The sequence below is a fragment of the Colletotrichum costaricense genome (genome assembly GCF_030867565.1).
Source record: "Colletotrichum costaricense strain IMI 309622 chromosome Unknown Scaffold_2.1, whole genome shotgun sequence".
Lineage (NCBI taxonomy): Eukaryota > Fungi > Ascomycota > Sordariomycetes > Glomerellales > Glomerellaceae > Colletotrichum > Colletotrichum costaricense.
Genome location: NW_026848231.1, coordinates 2,020,609 through 2,041,211, shown reverse-complemented (window position 1 = coordinate 2,041,211; position 20,603 = coordinate 2,020,609). Strand labels below are relative to the sequence as shown.

Below are 20,603 nucleotides of genomic sequence, written 5' to 3'. Positions count from 1 at the left end.
CACCATAGACTACGCTCCACGATTGGATACCTTCTTTCTCCCTTTAGTCTCAGAGAAGTTTGTCGCGTCCCAGAAGTTTGTGTCCCAGGAGCCTGGATCGGGAAGACGGGATGACCGAATGGAGTTTTTTTCTTTCTATTCTTAAACTCTACCTTAGATCCCGCGATGGGATACCCAGATCTTAGGATCCGTGGTGGTGTGTAACTATGTTTTACAACGTCATGGCCAATATTCTTTTCATCGGTGAAGTTGGATGCTGCGAGGAGGCTATGCCACACTCCCCTCCCCTCCTCAACCTCACGAAACGGAACGGCCGATGTTCCCGCTTCTATTCCTGACTACCGTACTTGAAAGATGAGATGTACAGGTTGATGGTGGTGGAGGGGTAGGAACCACGACTCGGATGCGATGCCTCCACCGTCGATAGAGCAACGACGAGGTCAGATGAGGGAGGAGAGAGAGGCCCGCCTCATCCTGCCATTGGAGGACCCAGAGAAGCGAACCTCTGCGCCGATGACTCTATTCCTGTCTCTAGAAACAACGGGCATCTCTCGGAATCTGATTTGTTTGGAATGACGTGGACGAGCACGTCAAAACGGAGCGAGCATTAAGGGGCCGGATCGAATCGTCTTGTCTCGTCATTGGCTTTCCCGCAAGAGATCCTGTTCAGAAAACCTCCTGGACTGGTGGCCTCTCTACATAGGAACCGGAAAATACGAGCACTCGCTCTCTCCGAAGACATCGAGCTCGTCTCTTTGACAAACAGAATCCCTGCGAAGACGGGTCGACGGGTCTCGAGATGAAGTTGCAGACGGGCCGATGAGGGACAACCGTTACGCGGGCAGGATCTCGGGGGGATCCATGCTGCCGCTTGGGCAGGGCAGACGCGAAAGGTCTCCTCGATGGATGCTATATCAATACCGGTATGGTCCATGAGGGGGAAAACGTTGCGCCGCCTCCCTCGGACCCAGCTCGTAATGATGAGATGAGGCCTTCCATAGGCTGGCGCGGCCCCAAGGCCCTGCGTTCCGAGCCTAGTACATCGGGTACATCTAACGGCGTCTCCGCGGTATGAGAGCAGAGAGAGATGAAGAAGGATGTACGGATACGGGAGAGAACGCGTCTGAGCGTCGTCTATCTGTATCTGTATGCCTGCACCTCTCGAAGCGCGTGAGACGTTCATTTCCCGAAGGAGAAAGGCAAGATGGCGGATGGAAAGGGAAGAAAGAAAGGCGTTCTGTTCAAAAATTAGCAACAAGCCCTCCTGGTCCTGACTAGTCTCACAGCGATTTTGAACATCATCTTAATTCATCCTCCGGGCGATCTTTGCTAGCCCTCTTCGGATGCAAGACCGAAGGGCTGCGGCTGTGGACAAGGCTGTAGAGTCAAAGCTGGTGGCCTGGCGTCCATCTTTTGAGAATCCGAGACTTGAAGGCCCAGTCGCCTTGCTTCGTCTCCGCCTCCCTCCGAAGCCTGTCACGCCTGTCAACCCCTTCCTTCAGCCCACCAGCCCGAGCTGCAAGGAGGGATTCGGAGCCTTGTCTCTCATCGTTAGTAGTGCAGATCGAGGCGTAGGGCCGTGGTTGTGGCGTTGATGTGAAGAGCCAGTCGTATCTTTGGACGTGCGGACGGAGGTGGGTCCGCTGGGATTGAGTGACGGGGGGGCTTGCGCGGGAGAAAAATGGGAATGACAGGGACTTGGACGAAGAGAGAGTGGAGAATATCCCCGGGAGGGGTGGGATATACGGCGGTACATGCCACAGTAATGAAGGAAAGGGGGGCGTGCAGCAAAAGTCTGTTTCCCAGGCTGGTATCGAAACGTCGCATATCCTTACCTGTATCCTTACCTCACGGTTAGCTAAGGCGCCCACCTAGGCAGGTAAAGGAAAGGCACGGTGCCGACAGGGAGCCGTGATGATAATTCGCCAGTAATAAGGGTGAAGAGTGGATTCTTCCGTCGGGTGGCCGGATCACCGGGCGGCAGGTGCACGCTTGAACACTCCAGATTGCGCCGAGAACATGCGCCGTTAGTGCCATTGCATTCGTTGTATTGCGTCTACTGGTAGGGCGAGCCGAGGAAAACCAATGGCAACTGACTGTTTTCTAGGTCATGTAAGCCTGCAAGGTATCTTGATTATCTGGCTCCGGGACGAAGACCGTTTGGGATCATCGCTAAGGACTTAGTAAGGCCAGCTGGGGCCTCATTGTCAAGATTCAAAGGCATCTTTGGAGCTTCTTACCCTTCCGAATCTGTGCTCTTCAGACTTCGCCCCGTCTAGGTGCGTATGACCGAACAACGTGGACGCTAACGAGGTCTCATGGGAGACAGTTCCTTTCGGGTTCCGTCGCCGACGACATACATCGTAGGAAAACATAATCACCCCGACGTCCCTACGCGTCGTTTGCTCCTCCAGTACGGACGTGGTCAATGTCGCTGCTCAGAGTCTGACAGGATGCGGCCCTGAACATGTTGTCCGTCGGGGACCACATTTGGTCTCCGGAGCTGAGATCGTCCCGTCTTCCAAAGTCAAATATCAGGCGGGATCGTACTGCGTAGACTGTGTGCAACGGTCGCCTAAAAAAACACCTATAACCAATAGGACCTTAGCGACAGATTGCCCAACCATAAGTGAGTGCTGCAAGGCCCTTTGTGCTTCCTATTCGTCTCCTCCCACTGTCTTCTGTGTAAGCCAACGGGACTCGTAAAGATTCTCCCTGCCTCAACTCGGTGTGTCTCTTGCGAGGCGTATACTTGGCTGATCGACCCCAAACACGTCTCCTCCGAGCCAAACAACCTGCTTCATCCTCGTGTTTGACAGCTGCATCGTTCCGTGAGATATACGTGTTACGTTACGCCTGAGCAGTTTTTCTCCTTCTACGGTACGCTCGGCTCAAGTCCGTCTAAAGTCGCGATGTGACCCGAAGCGTAAGTTCGCGAAGGCGTACGTGGCACACGCCGACCCCTTTTGGCGACCATGAAGCAGCCGCGTGCGCACTCCGTGGTATCTTGTTCCGAAATCTAAGCATATCGGTCCGTGTTACACATATCAACACACCACGCTTGGTTCCTCGCGTGCCGTAGTAGTCTCTCGGAAGAATGCGCCAACCTGGTTTTCGTCGGCACGTTCATAACTATCGTCCTTTTAAAGCTTGTCCACTCACAGGCTAATACAGCTCGAAATCCTTCATCGGCTACGCGGATGCTTGGTTGCGCTGCGTCGCTACTGAGGAACAGGGTTCATCAGTAACGGCAAAGGGTCCACCATGGCGTGAAAAGGAAAAAGAAAAAAAAGTCTGGCCAGCCATAGCTGCTAGTACCTAGGTATCACGGATAAGCATGGCAAGGGTTTGATGATTGTCCCTTTGCGAGGTGTCAGGAAGGGGGGAGGCGATGGAGATCATCCGGCGGGGGTTCGTGGAGAAGAACGGGCTTGCATGTACACAGTAGACGTACATCGCTCGATCCATATGTGACCACACAGGCCGTGGCATCCTTGATTGATGAGTATTTCTCGCCGACAGCACGCAGGTTGCATAGCCAGTCATGTATTTACCCAAGCATCGACAAGGAGCAGGGCGGTCGGGGAAAGACAGAGACTGGGGCGCGCGGGGGATGTGTGCAATGTTGCCGTACACTACACAACGAGATGAGATTTGCGAGGAAAGCTTCGAGGTACGTGCCTATTCCTTTTGATGAAATCAACACTGTCACCTCGAAGGAGGGGGTACGGGCAGATGGAACACGAACACGCCAAGTAAAAACCACTCGTAGTGTCGGAAGATTGTTGACCTGATGAGTTGTCGGTATGCTACAGTCGAGAAGTACTCCGTAGAAGAGTACCGCCATGGTTCAGCCTGTATCTGTAATGGTTGGCAGCTTGGGAGAGCCAGAGCAAGGTTGTAATGCCTGTGGATGCGACGTTGACGAGAGTTTGTCGCCGTCAGCCCTCCGAGATGACGGACGACGGTGACAGGTGAGCAAGCATGGGGCTTGTCGTCCACCCGGACAATCCTGTCAGAGCTTGCGAGAACCCTACGACAGCATCTTCGTAGTTGGCTCTTCTGGTCGACAAATGTTGTTCAATCTTGGGCAGATTGTCGTGGCTCTGAAGTTCGACAATCCGGCTTGTAAGGATGATGTGATTGGCGCCGGGAGCGCTAGTATCGGTGATGATACATTAGCACGACGGAATAAGAACGAGAAGAGGTCGCGTACTTGCCTGGGATACACTGTCTCGTTTAACTCTGTTCCGTCTAATCTATACCGTTTGCTGGCATCAAGTAGCTGGCATCTGGCGGAATCCAGAGGTCTCAGCTGCACCGCCTGGGCGGCGCGATTTCTCGAGACAGGCCGCATCAGCAAGTCGTCATCGCCGGGATGAGGACGAAGAAGTCAACCATGGAAGTCGTCAGGGGGTTCCGGGGAGGGATGGAAGGCTTAACACAGTAGCGTTAAGGCAGGTCTCGAGCACGGAGGGTGGGTATGAAACCGGAGCAACTCTGGGGGCAATCCCAGTGTAGTTGTGCCGCCTCGACGCTGATGAGGTTGAGAATGTGTCGATCCCAGGAAGCTCTCGGTGGTGGAAGGGCATGATTGGGGCTCCAGCTCTCATCTGAAGTTGGCCTTTCTCGAAGGGGACTTAGAACGAAGTTAAGAATAGGTAGGCGTGGCGTGGCGTGTCAACGGCGGTTCCCACTCCTGTTGCGACTGACATTTTGATGGTCTGGCTGGCGGCGTGTCAAACTCTTCTCGACAAGTCGATCCAAGACGGCGTCAAGGGCAAGCTCGATTGTCGTTCAGGGGCTGCGCCAGGGATGTAGTCGCCAACATCATGGGAGGTTTTGCTCGTCCCTGTACCTGGAATGTAGTCCCCGGAGAGGAAGACAACATCGATTTTCGTCGTCGGTCAAAGCAAACCGGAGCGGGGCTGAGAGGGAGAAGTCGGACTACAGTCGATGAAAGGAGAGATGTTCAGGAGGCTGATGTGGAGAAAAGCCGGTAGACGAGTCGTTGACGCTGGGCGATGATGATCTTGCAGCCCAAGATGCGGCGTAGTTTAGGTTGAGGTTGGAGGGGCACGGAGGGGGGCAAGTAGTGTAAGGTAGAAAGGTAGCACGCACGCACGTAGGGAAGTCGCCATGTGAATGCAGCTCATCTGAAGCCGGTGCACACTAAGGCAGGAATTGTGGAACGAGGTTTTCCTCCAGCTGCTAACATCATTCATTTCCAGGTCGGAATTCCACAAGCCGGAGCTGGGGAAAGGTGAACCGCGTTGTTTTAGCGGACCTAGAAGGTCGGAATGTAAATGCAGTAGTAGCAGAGTCAGAACATCCAGACACAAGCTGTCCCAAGGCATGAGATGCATCAATAGTGAGGAGAGAAAAGCCTCCAAGGTGCCTGATAGGGGTCATACTGCTTTGAAGTCCGACGGCGAAAGCGTCGACGTTCATTAATTTTCAAGACTTCTATGAGGATCTGAAGAGGAAGCCCCGACCTTGGAACTATTGCAAAGGCGAGATGGACTTGTTGAAGCGGATACGAACATCATCTCTGTCAGGTACTGGTACTCTTTCCCTCTACGGGTTCTCTATACGTAGCCAAGTACCTTTATCTGAGATGTCAAGCACGTATGGAGTACACTTGGAAGTCTGTAAATCAAGATACCTTTCGTCTGGGTTCGGTCCCTTAGTGCCTGAGGTAATACTTTCTAAGCAGGTACTTCGTTGTGGGGGAATTAAGCGTGCTCTGTTTCGATCTTGCTGCAGCCCCTTGTCCTACGCACTGGTCAATCATCGACCGTCGAATGGGGGGTGGTATTGGTTATGCCTGCCCCGAGTGCTAGTCTACCTTGTGCAATGAAAGTCGAACGATTTCTGATATTTGGCCGACATTCAGGACAATGCGAAATGTCAGTTTGCGAGACCCAGGAACGTACCGTAAGGTATTGGAGAATCGTCCAACGTCAACGGATACCAATACTTCCGTTCTCGTGACGACTCCAGCACAAGCCCTCCACTCCAATTAAACCCTATCGCCGATGATACGGAATGTCAATGCGGAATTTCCTTCCTATCAATTCGGAGCTTCTACGACCGCAAAGCTATGTCATTTGACTGAATAGAATAGAATAGCTCAGGGTTTTGATGGCTTGACGGCTTGCACGGTTGGCTAAGGTAGTCTGGCAGCGTCACGTAATTGCGCCGTTAAGCTGTAGCTCGAGACCCTTTACCTTGTCTGGTGATAGAGCCCGGATTGGTCCCCGAGCCACGAACCTTCACTCACCGGGATGAGTTCCGTAGTACAGCAAGTGGCTTCTGCTGGGGTCAAGGCACAAAGCACAAGCCAGGGCTCAAATGTGAGGTAGCCATCTCCAGATACGTCGCTGTTGATCATTCACTGATCGTGTGGCTTGAAAAATTCATGTCAGTGTATGGAGTAATGTTCTGCGGCACCTTGTTATCCGCAGTGATCTTCAGGACCTGTGGATACCGGAATCCTAGTAGGTAGCCATGTAGTGTAGCGATACAGCACTGCTAGTCTGCCGCGGTATCGTGGAGCTTTGCAAATGAAGAGCTTGGGAAACCATCGACCTACAGGCTACAGTCCCGTTTTGAATGTTGACCTGGATAGATGAATGGAAGGGTCATGCGGATTCCAGATGTGGTTGAACTCTGAGATGAAGAGATCAAAGAAACGTGATGAGTGCCAAGGACTTTTGCTAGGCTTTGAGTCTGGGCCTGTTCCTGACTTGTTGACCTGTTTCCCGGGACTCCTGAACGTGGAGGTCTCAGAATTGTCATCTTGGCATGTGTGGCTCGAATTCCCATCCCATCCACGCCGTCTTCTTTGTGTTGCCAGGACCCTTCCACCTTCGTGCTTTCCACGCGAAACAATAACAATGCGGGCAAGCTACCTACCTTACGCTTGGAATCCCAAGTCTAGACACCCTTCAATCGCCACCCTCACAGCCCAGGCCAGACCTTCTCCAAGTAAAGCTCAGGTGCCGCAGTGCCGTGGTACCTTACTTCTTAGACTGCGGTCGCGAATCCGCAGAGTTAGACACGCCTCTGACTCTCCACATGGCGTCTCTTACATCAGCAACAATAATCAAGCCCCAGTACTCCGTACCCTCCCCATTGCCTCAATGTGCAAATCGTCTATTGCGTTTCGACTACCAGCCGTGCCAGCCACATCGTCCTCTTCCCAAAACAAGATGGCGAAGGGGGTCGGTACACGACCTCCTAAGGTAGAAGGGAACATACTGCGGTATAGCCAAGGTACGGTGGGTCCTTCCAATTGGGCTCAGGTCTGCCCTGCTCTGCTAGCGTCTGCCCTCCACACTCCCGCTCCCACTTCCACTCCCACCACTTCGTCGCTGTCGTGCAGACAGAGTGACAGACAAACACAGACACCCCAACCCTCACAGACCTCCACCAAAATCCCTCCCTCCTATCAACGCTCAGATATTATCACGATCTACCTGCTCCATCCCCATCCGGTCCTCTTCTCCAACTTGTCTTGTCAACCCCGAATTTCGACCGCTCCAGACGATCCGCTACTCTGATGAAATCGGTCCGCCTCATCCTCACCCTCGTTGGCTCAGGACCAAGCCGTTCTTCAGACCTCAGACAACCTTCAGACTTCAGCCATTAGCCATCAGGACTTCTGTTCTTTCTTGCAGCTGCCCTTATCGGAGATTCAAATCTCAACCTGCTGGCAACACCGACCCTTCGTGACCATACACAGCGCTTTAGGAGGGCCTGAAGCTACCCCATCCCTGATTTGGCCGAATGACGTCCTCTACACCACCTGAACCCCCCCGGCCCTCAGGAAGATCACCCTTGGGTTCCATCTCGAATTTAGATGTTCAATCTCAGCAATGCTGGATTCGAATCCACACGTCCCCAAGAAGAATCAAGCAATCATGTACGGGGTTTCTCAGATGCTACGCTTCGAGGTCGCAATGTGCCTCAATGTGCTAGGTAGTCCCCACGATCCAACTTCGGCCAAACCAAACAACCAGCTCAAGATGATATGCCTGCGCGCCTACCGACGCCTATCCGTACGCCCCATTCCGTTGGCGCCGCTGAAACCCGAGCTAGTGGCTCTTTAGAGGCTTCGTACTTTTCCCCCCTTCGCCAGGTATTGTCTGAGTTCAATTCAAGTCTTGTCCAAACAAGAAGTACTGGCTACAGGGGTCGCAATCGGGGCGCCATCCCGTACAGATCCGGTCGTCGTCGACGAGAATCCACCACACTTGACTGTGAATCTGCAGCAGGCGAGGCACCAGGGCTGCAGGGTGGTCTGGGCCAGCCGGAACAAACACGGATCAAGGCCAAACCGATGCAGGCTTGCAGTGCTGGCTCCTGGTCCGTCTCCGGGGTCCCTTGGCCGCTGCCGCCCTGCTGTGGCCGTTCCTGGTGGAACCCACGGCCGACCAGGTAGGCCATGGCAGGTTGACGGCGGCCTTCTTTGGCACTTTGCTGAGATGCAACACAAGCAACGGTGTACGCAGTACTCCGTAGACACTGACGTGATGAGGATGAGATTCCACCACATATCTGAGGCGCCAAACACGGTAGCACCGTAGTAGGGTTACAGGGGATCAGCCGCAGGCGGCCAACCACCTTTCATGATGCCTCTCGGAATGCCTCTCTGCGGCGAACACACATGGCCGCAAGATCACCTGCTATTGCCTCCTAGGATGGGATGGTGTTTGCGATATCGTCGATGCACCATTCATAGAACGGCGAGTCCCTATCCCGTTTCTTCGCCAAACGTTGGTGTTCTTTCTAGCTCGCTGCTGGAATGCGGCTGTAGTACTCATACCGAACCGATGGCCAAGAATATGTCTGGATAGACCACGGCATGCCACCAAATGCAACGGCGGACCTCTGGGTTCTATGTACACACGTTTGGCACCCGGAACGCTTATTCCCCGCCCGCGCCTCAACAACATATGCCACACCACGGAGAAGCGCACAGTCGAACTCGGTCTCTCTGGCTTTAATTCGATACCCATGTCTTTACAGACTCGACAGAAATTGGTCAATGTCAACGGCTCACCAGAATATCATGGCATCCTCGTACAAAAGTATTTTAGTCTGGGCACGGCGCATAGGTACCCACTCGCACCGGGAGAGTCTCGGAAGTTGCCTCTGGTTGCGGATCCACTAGGCTTCCGGCTCTCCCACTTGATCCCCCCGATTCATCCCTGATTAGGCGCATGCCCCATGGCCACCCCTTCGACTTCTTGGTCCACATTCTGGCGTGGATGCCCAGTGCCCCCCGGCTCCCACCCACTTTGTGATGGTGAAGGCATCCACATCTGTTCGCACTGCCATCGTGGGTCTTGGGCTGGGATGGCACTGGAGAACCTTTCATCTGCAGCGGTCACCACCAAAATTCAAGGGCAGCCCTAGCTAGCTATCTAGAGTGCTAGACCAGAGTCGGCGAGAACCCAACCATCGAAGACGGGTCGTAGAGACGCGAGGATCAATTTGGGTCTGTTCATGGCCGAAGAGGGCGAATGGAGGATTGGCTGCTGACCGAACGCGGTCCGACAAGTGTGCTTACGAGGATCGCAAACAGCTCAATGATATCAACTGTCTCTTGCCGTGGACGTTGAGTCAAATGGACTGCGATCGATGCGTTGGTTGGCTACAGTGAATCGTGGTATCGATCATACAACCAGACATGTTTGTCGTTGGGCCGCTGAATGTAACGTCCAGGCCGACTTCAGGGACTTGACGGTGGAAGTCTATTTCTCAGGTATCACCATATTGGTGGGTGTGTTTTTACTATGGAAGAGACAAGCTGGGTTGTGTCTTTCTTTTTTTTTTGTTGCCGTGCGCCCTTCATATCTGTCAAAAAAAGTCCGACCTCGATATGGAACCTCGGGCTATCTCCCACTTTTGTCCTGTTCACCCTCCCGGAGCTTCCAAACCCTCCTCTTTCCATACAGGCATATGAAGATATGAGACACCTGAGTCGGGTTGCAGGGACTGGGCTTGTTGAAGCTGGCAGTGTAGGTGATGTGTGGTTTGTAAGTGAAGCTCAGTTCTGGCGGTATGATGTTTGTACCATCTTAGATACGTTGTATTTCGATGGAGTTGGCTCCGACTTTGTGTTCATGTCTGTTTATGCAGCCTCTCTATCCGAACCTCGAACGATTTTTATAAAGCCCCACGCCCACTCTCAATTGGGTTGGGACGAGTACTGATACCTCGTCTACTCTGTACGGCATGACGGATATCTCCTGCGCGCTTGAAAAGCTTGGCAGATTTTGGAGGCATCGCCCGCACATCTTTGCACACGTCACACTTTTGCAGTTTGTTGTTCTCGGTTATGCTAGCTCGCCTTTGCGACTTGATCCAAACCAACACTTGTCGCTGAGTCTCAGTGTGAAAGGGCGGAACAAACCTTCCCACGGTCAAAGCCACAGCCACCGCAAGCCTCTAGTGCTGGTACATGGCAAAGTATCCGTCCTCTCCACTCTGCAATTCCACAGCAACGACACCTGGGCAGCCCGACAAGCCACAAGAGGAGTTACCAGAGAGAGGTTGAGTTCGTGCAGATACATGGTCTGCGGCTGGATTACCTTATTGTGTACATAAGGTTTCTAGGCATCTGGTCCCTCATCTGGAAATCACGAGACGAGGCAAGAGAGCCCACATTCAAACCTGGAGAGAGAGAGACACACAGCCCCACCGTGGAGGACGACGGGGATCGCTATTCTTTCCTTGGGCCGTGCCTGAGAGCGAGACCCCATTGTTGGAACAGTCAGCACCGCTGTGAGCATTCTGTCAGCATCAACAAGCAGCAGGCCCAAGAGACATCCCCTGACCAGATTCCAGAAGGAGCAACAACAGCAGAACCTTATTTGCTAGCGAATTGGACAGACGGGGAAAGCCTCGGTTGAACACGCCACCAAAGTACTATCGCATGCGAAATACCTAGGTTAGAAGAGGGTAAGAGAGAGAAAGTCCAGAGGTGAGTGAGTGCGGCACTTACCGAGCCTACAGAGAGCACCTTGGCTGCATTGAGTGTGCACTTCGCAAAATCAAATACCTACATACCTACCTTATGGATAGATACTAAAGAAAGCGCAGGCGTAGACGCAGAACTATAAGCAGAAGCAGAAACAAAAGCGGACGCAGAAGCAGACGCAGACGACAGACGCACATCTCAAGTGACCTCGACGACCGTCACAGCGTCACCCGCCTAACTCCCCCCGGCCGTGTTCCAGCGAAGCATCCACGCACCCACGGCACCCCACAATTTGACCGCCGAAAACGCTTCCAATCCCCCATTGCTTGAGCCCCCCCTGCAAGTTGAGGTGCGGTGCAGCGGTGCTGAGAAGTTCAAGAAGAAGTGTGGGAAAAAGAAAAAGGTCTCCAACTCTTCTCCCACCTGCACGCCGTGTACCTACGCCCCCCGCGCCTGGCAGTGGACTACGCAGTAGACGCCTGCAACCTGCAACTCCACAGCTGCGCCCACTTGGATTGGTGCATCCGCGGCCCTTCCAAGCAATCACAGGTCGCCGATTACCACACCCCCCCTTTACATCCTTCCATTCTCTGTGCGACGCCCCCCCTCCCCCTCCCCGCCCGGCCGTCCCTCCCCAACCCCAGTTTTTGCTGCACGAACAAGCCGGCGACATTCCCCATCACCCATCTTTCTCCTCTCTGAGCAGCGAGCATCATAAATCTGCTCCGCTGGTTTGGTTTGGTTTTTTTGCCCTTGACCACCTAGGTAGACCTGGACCTTGACCTAGACCTAGACCCAGTCTTGCGCCCCTCTGTGTCTCTGGTAGGAGGTTTTTTTTGTTTTATTTTTTGGTTCTCTATTTGCTGCTCGATGAGTGGCCGAGTCAGAGTTCCTCTTCTCCGACAAATCTCGACCGGACGCCTCTTCTCCTCTCCGCCCCCCGCCCACCCTTCCAGCCTTCCAGTCCCGGTTCTTTCTTAACTTTGTGCTACTGTCGCCAGCTTTGTGGAACATTCCCCTTCTTATCCTCTCGAGAACACTAGACGGCACGACAACATCTTCATCACCGACAGCCAAGACGTGCGCACGCGACCTGATTGATTATTCCTCGGCCTCGACATCAATACCAGCCATCACCACAGAGTCTTTCCGCCGCCTGGTGCCTCTTCCTTGCGACCGCTGTGACCCTCTTCCCCCACTGCTCCAACTCACACTTACACCGGTGACCGCGGTCCAAAGGCATAAACAGGGACAGGGACGAACGCCGTCCTCAGCGCCGGCGTTGTGCGGGGAGCCAGCTTGCCAGCTCGCTCGGCACCGTCTTCTTCCACTGTCGCCTCTCCGTTGATCATCCCCTTGATTCGTGCATGACAAAGGACAATGTCATCTAGCCTGCAGCAGCTCCAAAGCCAACAACTCAGAGCTGTCAGTCTCGAATATTCGCAGCAGCACCCTCATGCCCACGCTCTCGACTCGCCCGGCGCTCATTCTCATATAACCACTTCCTCAGCCTCCCACCAACCCTTCTCCTCTGGAACCCCAAATGACGGTATGCGGTCCAACAGCGCGAACCACAGCGTCGTCGATGCCTCCCATTTTGCCGACGACTTTTCTTTCCCCCCGAACCCGCTGGACGACCAAAGCGCAATGATGTTCCTCGGCGAACCAGATCACGCTGCCGACATGTTCCCGACCTCGCATCGCCCCTCCGTCTCCTCCATCGGTGGCCGCCAAAACTCAATAACAGTCATGCCTGTCGGTTTTGCGCAGGCCATGAACCAGCGCCGCCATAGCATCATTACCTCGGAAGATGGCAGCCAGGACAGCGGCCACGCCGAGCACAATCCACTCGAGGATGCCGGTGCCGATGAGTTTGGCCTACCTACGCAAATCGCCGGCAACGGGTCCGACCTGGGCGGCAAATCCAAGGACGACAAGACAGACCAGACGCCCGCATGGAGCGAGTTGAAGACCAAGGCCGGCAAAGAACGAAAGCGACTTCCTCTAGCGTGCATCGCATGCCGACGTAAAAAGATTCGATGCTCGGGAGAAAAGCCAGCGTGCAAGCATTGCCTTCGATCACGGATTCCCTGTGTGTACAAGGTGACAACCAGGAAAGCCGCGCCCAGGACCGACTACATGGCCATGTTGGACAAGCGACTGAAGCGCATGGAGGAGCGCATCATCAAAATTGTGCCGAAAAACGAACAAGACTCCAATGCGGCGTCGCTGACCCGAGCCGTGGTTAAACCGGCAATTCCGGGATCACTCCCCGCAGCTAAAGCCAACTCCAAGAAGCGAGTTGCCGACGAAGCATTTGGTCAGGATCTCGACCACTGGGCAAAAGCGCCGGCCAAGACGAGAATTGAAACGCCAAACAAGAACTTGTCGTTGCAAGCGCAGGAAGCGGAGGAGAACAAGCTCTTCCTGGAGGGGCTCGATGCACTTCCGTCCAAGGAAATCCAGGAACATTTAGCCGAGGTATTTTTCGAGAACATTTACGGCCAAGCATACCACCTGCTCCACAAGCCCAGCTACATGAGAAAACTCAGGTATGTCTTCTCTCGTGAGAATGTACTAATGATTCGACTGCTGACCTTGAACACGCAGAGCTGGCACGCTTCCGCCAGTACTCGTACTGTCCGTTTGCGCGATAGCCGCCCGCTTTTCCAGCCACCCGAAACTCAACAACTCATCACCAAACTTTCTCCGTGGCGAGGAGTGGGCGTCGCATGCCCGGGACATCTGCACCAGGCGATATGAGTGGCCTAACATCACGATCCTGACGTGTCTACTTATCCTCGGCCTTCACGAGTTTGGGACGTGCCATGGCGGTAGGAGCTGGGCTTTAGGAGGCCAAGCAATCCGCATGGCCTTTGCTCTACAACTTCACAAAGACTTGGACCACGATCCCCTGAATCGCAGCGGAGCATCGCAGCTGAGTTTCATCGACCGCGAGATCCGGCGCCGGACAATGTGGGCATGCTTTCTCATGGACCGGTTCAACTCCTCCGGTACCGAACGACCTACCTTTGTGAGGGAAGAGACGATTGAAATTCCGCTGCCGATCAAAGAAAAATACTTCCAGCTCGATATGCCAGCCCCGACGGAAACCCTCAAGGGCAAGGTCCCTCATCCCGTGTCTGCTGAGGATGGTCAAATGGCCGATGCGAAAGAGAACATGGGCGTTGCCGCTCACATGATCAAGACCATCTCTCTCTGGGGTAGAGTCATCAACTATCTGAACCAAGGAGGAAAGGAGCTCGACCCCCATCCCATCTGGAGCCCCGAATCTGAGTACACCAAGTTGCTGCAGCAGTCCGAAGACCTGCTCGACAACCTTCCAGAATTTCTTCGTTACTCACCCGAGAACGTCGCGCTCCACGATACGGAAAAGATGGCGAACCAATTCTTGTTCCTCCACATCGCGATGCAGCAAAACGTTCTCTTCCTCAACCGAGTTGCCGTTTCAACGCCAAACAGCCCCGCTGCGCAAGGCGTTCCTCGGGAGTTTGTCGCCAAGGCAGGCGACAAGACGTTTGCAGCCGCCAACAGGATTTCCGAGGTCCTCAAAGACGCCGAGTCTCACATGGTGACTGCCCCCTTTGTCGGCTATTGCGCCTTTTCGTCTGGGACGATCCACATACTCGGCATCTTCTCTGGCAATCCTGCTGTCGAGGCAGCGTCGAAACGAAACCTGGCGACAAATGTCAAGTTTCTTTCAAAGATGAAGAGGTATTGGGGCATGTTCCACTACATGTCTGAGAACCTCCGTGAGCAATACAGGACATACGCCGATGCCGCCAGACAGGGCAATTCGGCAAAGGAGACGTCAACGGCTTCCCCCATCTTCCAGTACGGCGACTGGTTCGACCGATACCCCCACGGCGTTTCACAATCCGACTTTTCCGACCCAGCATCTACGAAGAAGAAGGAGAAGGGCGACGACGCCGTGTTAGAGCAGAAGCCAGAATTACACACCGTGGAGGAATACTTTACGAGTTTGTCGCCACCTCGCAGCACAGAAGGCAATTCGTCAAGGCCAAACCCGCTCAAGCGCAAGTCTTTCGTCGGGAAGAAACTCGGCACTCCGGGCATGCGAGCAGATGGAAGCCAACTGGAACCACTCTCCACCGAGAACGTTGCTGCCACGGCGCAAGAGCAACTGAGTGCCCGCATGCAACAACAGAGAGGCATGCAGCAAGGCTCGCTCGGCGGCCAGACAAGCGGACCGACCAGCTTCAATCCCCTGACCGTGCCGCATTCGCAAGGCTCCAACTACCACGCCCTATCTCCCATCAGTCCCATCGCCGTCAGCCAGTACGGGCACCACCACCCGGGCACACCGTCATTCTTCTCTCCCGACTTGCTCAACATGTCAATGAATCAACAGAACGGCATCTTGCAGCCCCTGGACCGGCAGCTCGTGTTTGGCGGGTACTCCATGGAACAGGGCAACATGAGCCACTTTGACGGCATCGACTGGGACGGCATGCCGAGTAGCGCCCACAGCGCACCGGGAGCGCACAGAGACGGTGCCCGCTCGCGTCCCTCGCGCGGCGGTCCCAATGGCATGGGCGGGCCCGGCCACGGACACGGGGAGGGTATGGGGTTCGGAGGCCAGGAGGCGTCGACGGCGTGGTTCATGCCGTTCAACATGGAGCCGCCGGAGATCGGGCAGGATATGGGTATGAATATTGACGGGTTCGGCAACATGTTTGGCAGCGGGTTGCATCACGGAGCGCGATGAGCTTTGTTGTAGAAGGTGTCTTGTCAACCCTCTGAAGCATTGTATTAACTTTGCATTGTACATCTTGTCTCGGAGAATCGTCTTCTCCATTTTATTTTTCCAAATTTATGACGTATATGAAGGGAAAAAAAGACGGATGGGCATGGCATGGCACGGGAACATGGACGGGAGAAGGGTGGAAAAGGAGACAAAATCTCATGCGGTCTTAGCTAGCGATTGATTCTTGCACATTTTCTTCTTGTGAGATACCACCACCGAAACTCCTAATGCAAAATATCAAGGAAGATATCTGCAAACTATAATGTCCCTCCTCAACTAGATAACTTTTGGTGTGAAACTTGCAACCGGGAGATCCAAATCTGTACATGGTATCGTTGTGGTCTAAATGAACTACTACTTTTCCCTTTTCTGTACCCGAACGAATCCTTTCTATGCAATCAACGACATGAAACAACACCACAAGTTTCTTCCTCTCCTTTACTCACTCCGCGGCAACACTCTCATCAGCCTTCTTCTTCCCCCTAGACCTCTTCCGCTTCTTCCCGCCATCAAGCGCAGCACCGCCATCCTCGACGTCCTCGTCTCCCTCTCCACCACCCTCGCGCTTCTCCTGCGCGGCGCGCTTCGCACCCCTCTTGCGCCCCTTCTTCTCCTTGATCTCCACGTCCTCCAACCCAAACGTCGGTCCCGTCCTCTCAAACTCCTCCCCGAAGTGCTCCCGCCGCCACTGCCTGAGCCTCGCCTTCTTGCCCAGCCGCTTCTTGTCCTTGCGCTTCTTCTCCTGGTCGCGGAAGGTGGCGAGCTTCTTGAGGCCGGCGAAGCTGTTGAGCGCCGCGTCCGAGGGCGCGAGGAGGATGTCGCGGGCCGTCATGCCGAAGGCCTGCGGGGAGGTCTCGCGGTAGCGGAAGGCGGGGACCTCGTTGGCGGCCGCGGCTTCGGTGGCGGATTTGTGGAGGGACGAGGAGCCGGGGACGTCGGCGGCGTCGAGGTCCATCTTGGCGTCGACGAGGGCTTCGAGTTTGGCGCGCTGGAGCTTTGCTGCTTTCTTGGCCGAGAGGCGGTCTTTTTTGACGTCTTTTGTGGTTTTGCGCTTTTTGGAGGGGCGGGAGTCTGAGTCTGAGGCTGAGTCGTCGTCTGAGGCTGCTGCTGCTGCTCCTTCGTCGTCGGAGAGTGTGATTTGCGGGTTTTCCGCGTCGTCCTTGAAGTCGGGGATGATGTCGTTGATGTCGATGTCGTCGTCCCACTTGGGCTTCCTGGGCTTGCTCTTCTTCTTCTTCGTCTTGCCGTCTTCCGCCGCATCCTCCTCGTCGTCCGACTCGGCGCCGCCCTCGACCTCGGCGTAGTACGCCTCGCCGAACCGGCGCTTCATCTCGCCCTCCCACCGGTCGTCGTCCCACGCGTCGTTCAGGAAGCGCAGCCACTCGTCGTCCTTGAGCTCCTCGCCCCGCAGCCCGGCGGCGTGCTTGATCTTCTTGAGCTTCTCCTCGGCCTCCTCGAGCTTGAGCCTGCGCAGCCTGGCCTTTTCTTCTCTGCGCTCCGCCTTCTCGGCCTCCTTCCTCTCGCGCTCGGCGTCGCGCTGCTTGCGGCGCGACGTGGCGGCCTCTTTGCGGACGGAGCGGGCGCTGACAATCTCACGCGAGTACGTCTTGAGCGCGGCGTTCGATTTGGCGGGGTCCTCGAAGCGGAGGTTGTAGGCCTCCTCGAACTTGTCGTAGAGCTCGCCCTCGTCGCCCTCGCCCTCGTCCGAGTCAAAGGCCTTCCAGTTGTGTTCGCCGCCCTCGGTCCAGGCGCGGGCTGCCATGAAGTTTGACAGGAAGAGCTCCGGGTCGCGGTCGGCGTTTTTGATGTCGTCTTCGGTGATTTGCTTCTTGGTCTTCTTGTTCACCTGCGCCGCGCGGGCCGGGTGCACGCCGTCGACGGCGGGGCCGTCTGCGACCTTGGCGACCTTTTGTCCCGGTTTCCGCTTGACAAAGTCCTCGCCCTCGTCGTCGTCTTCGGGCCCGCCGTCGGCCGCCTTGTTGATCTCCGAGATGATGGACTTCTTGAGGGCGTCCTGCTCCTGGTTGTACGTCTGCGGCGGGGCGGGTGCGTCGTCGTCCTCGTCGTCCGAGGCGCCGACGCCGCCTGCGAGGATCTTTTCGCGGTGGTAGTCCTTGAGGAACATGGGCTTCTCCTTCTTCGTCTTGGAGGGCGTGGCCTCGCCGGCGGCACCGGCGGCGCCAGCGGCAGCCTCTGGGAAGAAGGAAAAGTTCTTGTCGAGGACGCGGGGGTCCTTGTTCTTGATCGCGCTGAGGGTGGCGGAGATCTGGGCGTCCAGGTCCTCCGTCGCGAGGAAGCCTTCTTCGTCTTCGGTCTCGTCTGAGGAGGACGAGTCGCCGTCAGAGTCGGAGTCGTCGCCGGCATGCTTGCCTTTGCCGGGCTTCTTGAACTTTTCCTCGACTGTGTGATAGCCGCTATCGTTAGAATGCTGCTCCTCATGATATCCCAGAAACAGAACCAATTGGGTTGAACCTACGTCTGTGCATCTCCTCGCGCTTTTTGTTGTGCTCGAAGCGCTTGGCGTACTCCTCGTTGACCTTCAGCGTCGGCGCCGCGATGTCTGCCCCTCCATCTTCGCTGTCCGAGTCGCTGTCGTCCAACAGGTTGACCTTCTTAGGAGCCTTGTCCTTCTTGGTTTCCGGTGCCATCTTGACAAAGTTGCTTCCCCTGAAGTAGAAAGTCTATGTGCAAAACGCTTCGTCGTAAATGAATAGGAAGCGAAATCATGCAAGCCGCGGGATGGGACCCTCCAATCGAAGATCTCAAAGGTGGTCAAGCAACTTTTTTTTTTTTTCTGCCGCTTAGCCCAGCGAGCTGCTGCAGGCTGTTTGGAGGACCCCTGCACAGGGTGGGAATCTTGGCGGGGCCTGCCCATGAATGCGGACACCGGCGTATCGATTCTCCGCCGCCCCTCTAACTCAGGTTACCTTACTGCCAGGCGTGCCAGGTGAAGCTGAAGGTGCGAGGGAGAGAGCATTGGCCAGCGGTGCCGGGGGGCGCTTCGTCATTGTTGCGCCTCACCACACCCGTCGTTTCAGTGACCAAGCTGCTGTCCTACCTACCGCTACGAAAACCATCCAACCACCCCCACACCCATCGCGAAGGCAGCAACTTACAACTTTCGTGCGTCCCTGATTCCATCCGAACCGAAACTTGGCATCATTTCCCCACGGTTCGAATCGCAAGAACACTTTGAAAGAAAAAACGTACCCGGCTGTCGTTATCGACCTGAACTACCGAGAACAAGATGGACGGATCCGGCGGTGCCCCGAAGCCGAGCAGCAGCGTAAAGCTGGTCCTGCTCGGTGAAGCTGCCGTAGGAAAGGTGCGGCCACCACCATCCGAACCCAACATCAGAGCTCCTTACTAAACAGTATCGCAGTCGTCGCTTGTCTTGCGCTTCGTCAACAACGATTTCCAGGAAAATAAGGAGCCCACCATCGGAGGTACGAACCGCTGCCGTTGCCATCGCAGACAAGACCAGTCTGTTTGAGAGCGAAAAAGAGCTAACCTGTCCACTCCTCTCGCCCCCTTGCAGCCGCCTTCTTAACACAAAAGTGCAACCTTCCGACCCGGACAATCAAGTTCGAGATCTGGGATACCGCCGGCCAGGAGCGCTTCGCCTCGCTGGCGCCCATGTACTATCGCAACGCCCAGGCAGCCCTCGTCGTCTACGACCTCACGAAGCCCACCTCACTCGTCAAGGCCAAGCACTGGGTGGCGGAACTTCAACGACAGGCCTCTCCGGGCATCGTCATCGCCCTCGTCGGCAACAAGCTCGATCTGACAAACGACGCCGAGACCGGATCCGCCGGCGACAACGAGGAGGCCGACGGAGAGGACTCTGGCGACGCTAGGAAGGTTTCGATGGAGGAGGCCAAGACGTATGCCGAGGAGGAGAGCCTGCTCTTCTTCGAGACCAGTGCCAAGACGGGCCACAACGTCACCGAGGTCTTCACGGCCATCGCCAACGCCATCCCCGAGACGTCGTTGAAGAGCGCGCGGGGTCCGGGCGCATCGCACGCCGTGAGCCGCGGCGCAGAGGACCAGCAACGGGTCAACCTCACGGGCTCGAGGGATGCGGCGGCGAAGGAGGGGTGTGCCTGTTAAAGTTGTAGAATGGGGAAATTGCGTGTTTGTGTAACATCTCGAGAAAGGATGATTATCGTTTTTTTGCAAAGGAGGGATTCCTTTTTTTGGGCCGTTTTCCCAACCTCCCCCTTCATCATTTTGGAGTCGATCAGTTTTTATGCGCTGCATTTCTGCTATAGGGTTTCATTTATGGGAGCGTCCATCCGGCAGTAAATGGGAAGTTCGTCATGAGTCGAAAATCAGACCCAGTCGCTTTGCACCACTTCACACGCCGACTCCTCCGTCGTGGTGTACAATGGTTCTACTTGTGCTGGCAAAGTTCGCAGAAGAAGACATTGGGAAGGATCGCGGATCGGTTGGGAGCTGATGCTTCGTAGTGCACTATGTAGACGGAATTTCATACGTTCAAGAAGATTTACGGCACCCTCTGGACGCTTTGGATGCTCCGAGGCGTTGATGATAATGACCAGGGATTTGCATCACCCCATGCTGCCATTCCTAGAGTGCCGGATGCATAGGTGCAATTGGCCGGTGGGCGAGTAATGCACCGACCGATCAGGCAGTGGGCAGACCAACGCTGCACAGCAGACCTGGTGGCTGGATCAAGCAGACAAGGTACAGACCAAGGTGCTGTAAAACACTGTAAAACCAGCAGGCCGGGGAAGGTGAATGAGCGCACCTGGTTGGTCAGTCACCGCCCACGCGTCCCACTCTTTTTCTGGCCCTTCCCGC

The 20,603-nt window shown here is 55.2% G+C and overlaps 8 protein-coding genes across 8 annotated transcripts; 5 read left to right on the top strand and 3 right to left on the bottom strand.

Moving 5' to 3' along the window:
- Positions 1 to 1,498: 1,498 nt before the first annotated feature.
- CCOS01_02328 (uncharacterized protein) lies at positions 1,499 to 1,756 on the bottom strand (the record flags this gene model as incomplete). The annotated part of the gene is made up of 1 exon (XM_060450519.1): positions 1,499 to 1,756. The coding sequence occupies one exon, from the start codon at positions 1,754 to 1,756 to the stop codon at positions 1,499 to 1,501; it is 258 nt and encodes an 85-aa protein (XP_060319169.1).
- A 5,389-nt stretch (positions 1,757 to 7,145) lies between these two features.
- CCOS01_02327 (uncharacterized protein) lies at positions 7,146 to 7,565 on the top strand (the record flags this gene model as incomplete). The annotated part of the gene is made up of 1 exon (XM_060450518.1): positions 7,146 to 7,565. The coding sequence occupies one exon, from the start codon at positions 7,146 to 7,148 to the stop codon at positions 7,563 to 7,565; it is 420 nt and encodes a 139-aa protein (XP_060319168.1).
- Positions 7,566 to 8,035: 470 nt separating this feature from the next.
- On the top strand, positions 8,036 to 8,446 carry CCOS01_02326 (uncharacterized protein; the record flags this gene model as incomplete). Its single annotated transcript, XM_060450517.1, has 1 exon — positions 8,036 to 8,446. One exon carries the CDS (start codon positions 8,036 to 8,038, stop codon positions 8,444 to 8,446), a length of 411 nt encoding a protein of 136 aa, XP_060319167.1.
- Positions 8,447 to 9,100: 654 nt separating this feature from the next.
- CCOS01_02325 (uncharacterized protein) lies at positions 9,101 to 9,265 on the bottom strand (the record flags this gene model as incomplete). Its single annotated transcript, XM_060450516.1, has 1 exon — positions 9,101 to 9,265. The coding sequence occupies one exon, from the start codon at positions 9,263 to 9,265 to the stop codon at positions 9,101 to 9,103; it is 165 nt and encodes a 54-aa protein (XP_060319166.1).
- Positions 9,266 to 11,860: 2,595 nt separating this feature from the next.
- On the top strand, positions 11,861 to 11,971 carry CCOS01_02324 (uncharacterized protein; the record flags this gene model as incomplete). Its single annotated transcript, XM_060450515.1, has 1 exon — positions 11,861 to 11,971. The coding sequence occupies one exon, from the start codon at positions 11,861 to 11,863 to the stop codon at positions 11,969 to 11,971; it is 111 nt and encodes a 36-aa protein (XP_060319165.1).
- Positions 11,972 to 12,370: 399 nt separating this feature from the next.
- Positions 12,371 to 15,740, top strand: CCOS01_02323 (fungal specific transcription factor domain-containing protein; the record flags this gene model as incomplete). The annotated part of the gene is made up of 2 exons (XM_060450514.1): positions 12,371 to 13,542; positions 13,601 to 15,740. The coding sequence occupies 2 exons, from the start codon at positions 12,371 to 12,373 to the stop codon at positions 15,738 to 15,740; spliced, it is 3,312 nt and encodes a 1,103-aa protein (XP_060319164.1).
- Positions 15,741 to 16,221: 481 nt separating this feature from the next.
- Positions 16,222 to 18,427, bottom strand: CCOS01_02322 (KRI1-like family protein; the record flags this gene model as incomplete). The annotated part of the gene is made up of 2 exons (XM_060450513.1): positions 16,222 to 18,179; positions 18,256 to 18,427. The coding sequence occupies 2 exons, from the start codon at positions 18,425 to 18,427 to the stop codon at positions 16,222 to 16,224; spliced, it is 2,130 nt and encodes a 709-aa protein (XP_060319163.1).
- Positions 18,428 to 19,026: 599 nt separating this feature from the next.
- Positions 19,027 to 19,889, top strand: CCOS01_02321 (Ras family protein; the record flags this gene model as incomplete). The annotated part of the gene is made up of 3 exons (XM_060450512.1): positions 19,027 to 19,104; positions 19,162 to 19,225; positions 19,318 to 19,889. 3 exons carry the CDS (start codon positions 19,027 to 19,029, stop codon positions 19,887 to 19,889), a joined length of 714 nt encoding a protein of 237 aa, XP_060319162.1.
- Positions 19,890 to 20,603: the final 714 nt, after the last annotated feature.